Here is an 8,108-nt window from a genome sequence, read left to right on the forward strand (position 1 = left end):
GGAATGAGAATGGATATTGGCAATCATGGAACCTTATACATGTTATGCATCTATTCAAGTCATATGCATTTCTCTCCCTAATAATTTCAATCAAAAAAAAAAATCACAGATCCTAAAAAATTGTTAGGGCTATCTATGTTCAGAAGATTGTACTTAGACTACTACAGGAATTCAACAAACCATACTGTGGTAGGTTAGCCTTGGCTAACAGCCAAACTCCCACCCAGTTGCTCATTCCCCACCACACATACTTTTCTTATCCATGACTGTAAAACACTTGTTCCATGGTGAAAAATGCTTAATAATCCCATTACAGATTATTCCCATTATGAATGGAACCTGAACTGTTCTGAAGGACAGTTTTTAAACAGGCAAATGGACAGAGCAAACGTGTCTTTATGTAGAATATGCTTGTATTTTTGTCTGCTCTAACATAAAATACTTTTGAACAGTACTAACAATCTGATAAAGGACATATTTTCTCTGTTTTATCACACAGTAATTTTTCATTATTTCAAATTCATTAGGAAACAAGCTGAAACTTAACAAGGAAAAGCAAAAACATATCCGTTGTCTTTTTCTTTTTTTTTATAGCACTTGCACCTATGGAAAGCTGAGCTGCATTGGAGAGAAACCTGAACCAGGTAACATATCACTTAAGATTTTCTTTAATTCTTCCTTTCCATGTTTACCCTTTTCAGTTCTCTCTTTTTTTTTTTTGTCATAATGAAGCAAATTGTACAAGTCTGAAAAAAACAAGAAAATGAACTGATGACTTCTGTAATGTAGAGGATATTCCTAAAATGTAAAGAAATACTGTCTTACCTTTCAGATGGCTGAAACAAGTTATAACCCCCTGGGTTACCCAGGGGAAAAGAATACTTGGTCACCTCACTGAACATGAGGAGAAAACCGTCCACTTTTAAAATAAAATAAAAGTACTAAAAGCCTAAAAAATACAACATAAACCAGGATCTTTGTTTTCTTTTCTTCTTTTTTTTTTTCTTCCCTGAAAGGAAGTGTTTCATGAAGCTAACTAAACATTAATTTCTATGAGTAGTCCAAGCTTAAGCACAAAAACCAGATGAGCATGACTTCAAAACAATATTCAGTTTCTCTTTCTGGTCAAATGCTTTATATTAAGGTACACATATCTCACAAAGGAGTCTCCCCCCCCCCCTTTTTTTTTTCCTTCAGCCTGCATTAAGGAAACGTGAAGATATAAATACATGGTTGATCTCACATTTCTCATGGCTTTTCTCTCTTTCAGTCTGCGTACCTCCCATGGTCTATATAGACTGTGGCAATGCCACTGCAGATGTGGTAGGAGCAGGATGCCAGAAGAGCTGTCAGACTCTAGATATGGAATGTGTAAGTGTAGACTCTTTATACCCAGTTGAAAGCATATTAAACTAGATCTCTTTTACAATTACCAGCTCCAGCTTGACTCTTTCATCAGGGAAATAAATGTTTCAAGTCATGTTTTCTATACGGTCCTTACAGTACAGAACCCAATGTGTCTCTGGCTGTGTATGTCCTCACAATCAAGTGTTGGATGGTAAACGTGGCTGTATAGCTCCAGAAGACTGTCCATGTGTTCATAATGGGAACTCCTACAGTCCAGGAGAATCAATCAGAGTTGGCTGTAATAACTGGTAAGAGCATGTTGAAAAATGTTATTTTCAAGCATCTGAAAGCAAATAGTTTAAGCTCTAGGTGAATTATAGCATTTCACTCTAGCAGTATCAAGGTTTATAGGAAGGAATCCTACATAAGATGATCCACTTAGTACCTAAAAAGCAAGCTCTGTCTGGTTTTTATAGTGGCACTCAGCACAGAAATGACAAGTGGTCAGAAGAATGGTATGGCTTGGATGTTGTATTCATTGGAGTCAAGAAAGCTTTTTCCTCACACGGAATGTCTACATTTCAATACATCCAACAAGATTTGGAAATGTGAAAGATTTAAAGTATTTTCTAATCCAAATTATTCATGACATCATGAAGTAACACAGACTTTGGGTAAATCCTGAAGGCTTTTGAGCTATGCTGCATTTCTGAGAATAAGCAAACTTTATTTTTTCAGTATAGGCTTAACACATTTTAAAATTGGATTGATGTACATGCAGGAATGTACATATAGCTGTATTGTGTGTATGTCTGGTTTTTACATTCAGAGTGCTTTTTTTCTTATGTAGCACATGTAGAAACAGAAAATGGCACTGCTCTGAGGAACCTTGCCTGGAAACCTGTTCTGTTTATGGAGATGGGCATTACACCACCTTTGATGGCAAACGCTTTGATTTTGAAGGAGACTGTGAATATGTTCTGGTCCAGGTAACAGAGTCCTTCCCAGATTTTTGCACTATCAAAGTACCTTGCATTTTACATATGACTATGTAGCATAGTTAACACTAAATATCATTCCCCTGTTCCAGAACTACTGTGGTCAACAAGGTATGAATCAGGGAACCTTCAGAGTCATCACTGAGAACATTCCATGTGGCACTACAGGAACCACCTGCTCTAAGTCTATTAAAGTTTTCCTGGGGGTAAGTATTTTCTTTAATAAGTTGTACCCCAGGCCTAATGTGCCAGAAGAATGGAACAAGCTGTCCCCGATAGACTGCATTGTAGAAGTGTTCTCCAAGACAGTGGAAATGTTACTACACTTCTTTGCTCACTACTAATGATTCTGCTCTCTGCTAGAGAAAGCAAAGTAGGGAATTCTAAAGAGAAATTGCTTAACATGAGGTTGTTTAATAGAATCATTTTGATGATAGAGTTGTTATTTCAGTAACAGTTACTGGTAATATATAAAACTGTACCCAATAGGTGACTTTTTTAATTGGTCTCTTTTTCTTTTCCTGTCTTAGAACTATGAGCTGGTACTCAGTGATGGACGCTCTGATGTCATCCAGAGGACACCTGGAGGAAAAATGCCATTCCAAATCCGTTCCATGGGTATCTACCTGGTGGTTGACACTACTGTTGGCCTGATACTCATGTGGGACAAGAAAACCAGTATATTCATCAAACTTAGTCCTAACTTTCAGGTACATTTTAAAATCCAAAACCTGGATAAAATTATTTCTGAAACATATTCATGTTACCTCTGAAAGGGAAAAAAATGGAAATTTAGGCTGTAACCAGAAGACTGAAAGAGCAGCAATTGCATTTTATTATCCTTGTAGTGTTGACTTATGTTGTGTATTACACATTTTCCTTAAATTACATTATTCAGCAATGGCACAAGAGCAACTACAGAGTAGCTTTCTTCATAAAAAGCCCTCACTGAAAAGATATGTTCAGGATTAGGTTAAACTAATTAGCTCAATACTAAGAACAAAAACCATGAGTCTACTCTGCTTCCTATCCTTATCCTTCCTGACAATGTTAGAGACATCCTTTCATGAAAGATATTTTATGAAAGTGTCCAAGACTGTTAATGAAGAGGCCCTGATAACCTTAAATAAGATTCATCCTGAGGTCTGTTACTTGCAGATACTGAGAAACTGTACCTTACTAATCTTTGTCATTTTGCGTTTATCCCCATCCAGGGACATGTCTGTGGACTTTGCGGAAACTATGATGGCAATGGAAATAATGACTTCACTACTCGCAGTCAGTCTGTGGTAGGAAATGTGCTGGAGTTTGCCAATAGCTGGAAAGTGTCTTCTAATTGCCCAAATGCCAATCGTACCAAGGATCCATGCACTGCGAACCCATACAGGAAAGCCTGGGCACAAAAGCAATGCAGCATCATTACCAGCGAAGTGTTTACCAAGTGTCACTCCCAGGTATGACAAAAACTTCAGTCTTAAATTCTCTGGAGCAAGAGATTACATTAATTTTCATGTGGGATAGCTGAAAAAACACTAAAATACACTTTGCCATCCTTGACAAAGTGAAGTCAGATCAAGTTCCAGGAAGACTGCATAGAAAGTATTTTCAGTTTCATTTTCTCAGCTTGTGCCTTGAACTAGTGCACTAAAGAAATTGATAGTTGTAGGGTTTTTAATAGAAGGGACAACCACAAATAAATCTCAGGTTATGTTTATTTTCTAATGGCATCATTTTCTACTAATATATATATATATAACTGTGTGCTAGCTTGTAGTAATGTAACAGTATTCTTTCTGCAAATGTATCTTCAACACCAAATAGTTCTTAGCATTACAACTTATTAGTAATAGCTTTATTCTACATTTTCCTCTTTTTTCAAAGCATTCTCATGGTTTCTTCCTCTCTTACCTTTCTCACACATATAGAGTTGTCAGTTTCAGATATTTTATTCAGCTTTTTTAGGACAGTGAATACCTTTTCAAAGAGGACAAGTGCATGAAAACTCAAATGTTTTCTCCAACAGGTTGAACCAAATGAATATTATCAAGCATGCGTGGATGATGCTTGTGCCTGCGACACTGGAGGAGACTGTGAATGTTTCTGTACAGCAGTGGCTGCCTATGCTCAAGCGTGCAATGAGCTGGACATCTGCATTTCATGGAGAACTCCGTCCATTTGTCGTGAGTTTCACCCTACTTCTTTTTGAAGGGGTCAGAGGGAAAGAAAACAGAAAAGAAAAAAAGAAAAACAAGTAGAAAGAAAAAAGAAAGAAGGATAAAATTGTATTTGTAAGAGGAACTGCTGTATTCTAAAAACAGAAAAAAAAAAAAAAACAAACCACAAAGCATTTTGGATAAATCACTGGAAGCCAATCCATCTTCTTAAAATGAAACCATTGATAGTAACTTTACCAGTGGTGTCATTAGTGTCTGATTTACTTGTCAATCATGATACACAAGTGGTGAACTATAATATTATATTACACTCCCACCTGTCTACATCAGGTTTAGTGTGAATAAATATTAGTGCATACTAGCTAAAATCAGTGATTCAATTAATTGATTTTTTATGCTTAATGTGTAGCTCTGTTTCTATGCTTTATAACAGTATTGGTGTCAAAAGGTGGTAGAAGTGTAACAACTGTATTAAATTAGAAATAAGACAATATACTGTTCACCACCCATGTGATTATGCTGATCACCTGGGATTTTTACCCAGAAAAACTGAAAGACTGTAGAGCAAAAAGATCAAAGGTCTTTTTCTGTCATTTCTTCTTCCTCTAGCTCTGTTCTGTGATTACTACAATCCGCAAGGGGAGTGTGAGTGGCACTACAAGCCATGTGGAGCCCCTTGTATGAAGACCTGCAATAATCCGAGTGGGAACTGCCTTCATGAGTTGAGAGGTTTGGAAGGTAAACATAATTACGCACATCTCATTCTACTTATAAAAAGCTAAAATGTAATATGATTAACAAAATTTATATTGCTCAGTGTATGACATGTTTATGTTAGAAATTATAAGAAGAGATTTTCTAATTAGTATCTTACTCCCTCATGGATCATGACCTTTTTCGGAGTGAAGATGAGGACAAAATGCTCCAAAGCTTAATGCGTAGTCAAAGGAATAGCAGTAACAGTGTCTGAAATTCCACTTACTGTATGGGATAATTTGAGGAAAGCAGATATAAGCAGAGTATAGAGTTACTTCTACTTGTGAAAGGCCTAGTGTCAACATAACTCTCTTTTTTTCTTTTTTTTTTTTTTTAATTGCAGGCTGCTATCCACACTGTCCAAAGAATAAGCCCTATTTTGATGAAGAAACCATGACGTGTGTTTCTAATTGTGGTTGTTATGAAAATGGAAAAAATTACAAACCAGGAATGCAGATGCCTTCAAAGCAGAATTGTCAATCATGGTAGGATTAGTAAAGATTTTTAAATGTTGAGTTTAAAGTTGTGGAACATAATGCATAATCAATTAAGTTTTTCGTTGTCAACAGGAACTAAGCCAGTCATAGGCTGCTGAATAATGTCTAATTTTCTTCTGTTCCCAGGAAGTTAAATGATGATATGGTGAAACATTTTACCATAGAGAGATTAATTTACTACTTATTCTGTACTCTAATAAGAGTACCTTTAAATTATTATTATCATTATTAAATTAAGTAAAACCAAAATAATAATAGTGAAGACAAGAGTCTGAAAACTTTTATTAAGATATCCCTAAAATCATTATGTGAAATTATATAGAAGTTAGCAGGCAAATAATCTTCATTGTTTTGAGTTTTTTTTCTGTTATTGCACTAGTGCTTGCATATTTGCAGCAGTCAGCAAGTATTCCCCACATTCTGTCAGAATTGATGACGTTGGGACAAGTACTACTAAGCCTTCTATCAAATAGCACAAAGTTAGAAGAACCATTTGTTGAAGGAGTTAACACCTGTCCTATGATACCTTTAAAGTAGCTACAGTTGAATACTGTAAGCAGTGCACTCAGCATTGCAAAGAGCTTAGCATGAAGCCCATTGGAGCTAATCCAACTTTCATGGCATGTTTCACAGTTCATATACAGCTTTGCCTGCATTGTCTATGTCATTAACAGCACTAAGCCTAACCTGTTAAATACATATCTATATTCACTTAAGTTTATTCAGTCTACAGATGCCCTCAGTCACTGTAAATAAACATATCAGGATTCAGTTCTTAAGAGATAATAGATAAATTCCCTTTAGAAATGGAATGCATTCTTGCGTCTTTTGAAGTCTGATGGAAATGCACTGTGTAGACAACCTCAACATCTGTGATACAGTGATCCTTTCTCAAATGATACATTTACTGCACTTCCAAAAAATAAGTATAGCTATCAGGGAGGTAAGAACACTTCAGATTACCCATCCCCACATCTTTGCCCAGCCCCCAAAAGCACCAATAAGGATACTGCAAGTTTAGTATGCTGGCATAGAAGAGTTGCCTTTCTTGCCAGAAAACTGAGTGATCCTACCTAACCTGAATTTGTACAGCAGAACTGAATATCTAACTCAGAGAAGACAGGGTCCTTCTACATTTAAACACACAATGAATAGCAAAGGAAGGGTAGAAAAAATTGAAAAAATAGAATGATGTCATGAACCAATATATTCACATTCATCATCTCCTTTTTTCTCTTTTCCAGTGAATGCACAAATCATGGCAAAAAATGCAAATATGATGAATATGGTATGTTGACAAAGTTGTTTTTATCTGAATAGGATGCATTTGAGGCACTCTGCTCTGTGTTTTGGATACCAAGGAATATCACTCTCTTTTGATTTACAGAATGTGTCTGTATTTATGAGGGACAGAAATACAACTATAAAGATGTGATCTACAATACTACAGATGGCACAGGAGGGTGTATTGTTGCAATCTGTGGTCCCAATGGAACTCTTCAAAGAGTTGTCTATGAATGTCCAACCTCAACATCACCCACAACAACAACAACGTTTCACTTCAGCACTACGCCACCTGCCACTACTTCCTCAGGTACATCCTTTACAGCCCATAAGAGCGTATTCTCTTCAGTAGGGAGTAAAATATAGCTACAAAACCATGCCCAAACTCACAACATAAATGAATTAATATAACCTCAAAATAAATTATAGTCTCATTTGTTATTAGCATTTGGTTTCAGTCAGTATTTGGTTAGCAAATACAAGGAAATAAACATAGAAAATAAAACCACTTCTGAAACACTAAACTGGCAACCACTGCACACTGGTTCGATACTATTATTTTGCTTATCTTCACAGTGAATGATAAAAAACAGTATCAGATTTATTATCTGTAATTGTAACTATTTCTGTATCTGGAATAATCATTACTGAACATATAATTCATTATTTTTCCTATTAAATTACAGAATTATTACTTTCTGTAAAATTCTTGGTAGGTTGCATTGTATTGATAATTACAGTACTAAGTGGATTGTTCAGATATTGGCACTGAGATACTGAAATTTTAATTTCTAGAATTCCTGTTGAGCATTCTTCAGGCTGGCAATCTCTAATTACTATGGGTGCATTTTGTTTAATGAAATAAGTATTCAGTACAAAATTTAGAACTACAGGTTTTGAAATCACAGAAACCATCAGCACTGCTGGAATTCATCAGCTGTTTTCCAGCCATTTCACAATGAGAATTCACCTGCAAAAGCTTACAGACTGATCTCCAACCAATAAATGGTTTCGTAAGACCAGAGCTTAAGTACAAAGTGTAGGGGTGCTAA

At 35.9% G+C, this 8,108-nt stretch overlaps 1 protein-coding gene across 1 annotated transcript in view; it reads left to right on the forward strand.

Annotated features, from left to right (window-relative positions):
• Positions 1–8,108, forward strand: part of LOC142040578 (uncharacterized) — a 44,001-nt gene that overhangs the window by 17,670 nt on the left and 18,223 nt on the right. The window contains exons 16-27 of the mRNA XM_075048661.1: positions 595–644; positions 1,271–1,371; positions 1,504–1,655; positions 2,198–2,336; positions 2,438–2,551; positions 2,876–3,055; positions 3,560–3,799; positions 4,369–4,525; positions 5,129–5,257; positions 5,619–5,760; positions 7,017–7,060; positions 7,160–7,366. Coding sequence (XP_074904762.1) covers positions 595–644; positions 1,271–1,371; positions 1,504–1,655; positions 2,198–2,336; positions 2,438–2,551; positions 2,876–3,055; positions 3,560–3,799; positions 4,369–4,525; positions 5,129–5,257; positions 5,619–5,760; positions 7,017–7,060; positions 7,160–7,366 — 1,655 coding nt within the window. The remainder of the gene's footprint in view (positions 1–594; positions 645–1,270; positions 1,372–1,503; positions 1,656–2,197; positions 2,337–2,437; positions 2,552–2,875; positions 3,056–3,559; positions 3,800–4,368; positions 4,526–5,128; positions 5,258–5,618; positions 5,761–7,016; positions 7,061–7,159; positions 7,367–8,108) is intronic.

Source organism: Buteo buteo, chromosome 16 (assembly GCF_964188355.1).
Source record: "Buteo buteo chromosome 16, bButBut1.hap1.1, whole genome shotgun sequence".
In the NCBI taxonomy this organism is placed as follows: Eukaryota; Metazoa; Chordata; class Aves; order Accipitriformes; family Accipitridae; genus Buteo; species Buteo buteo.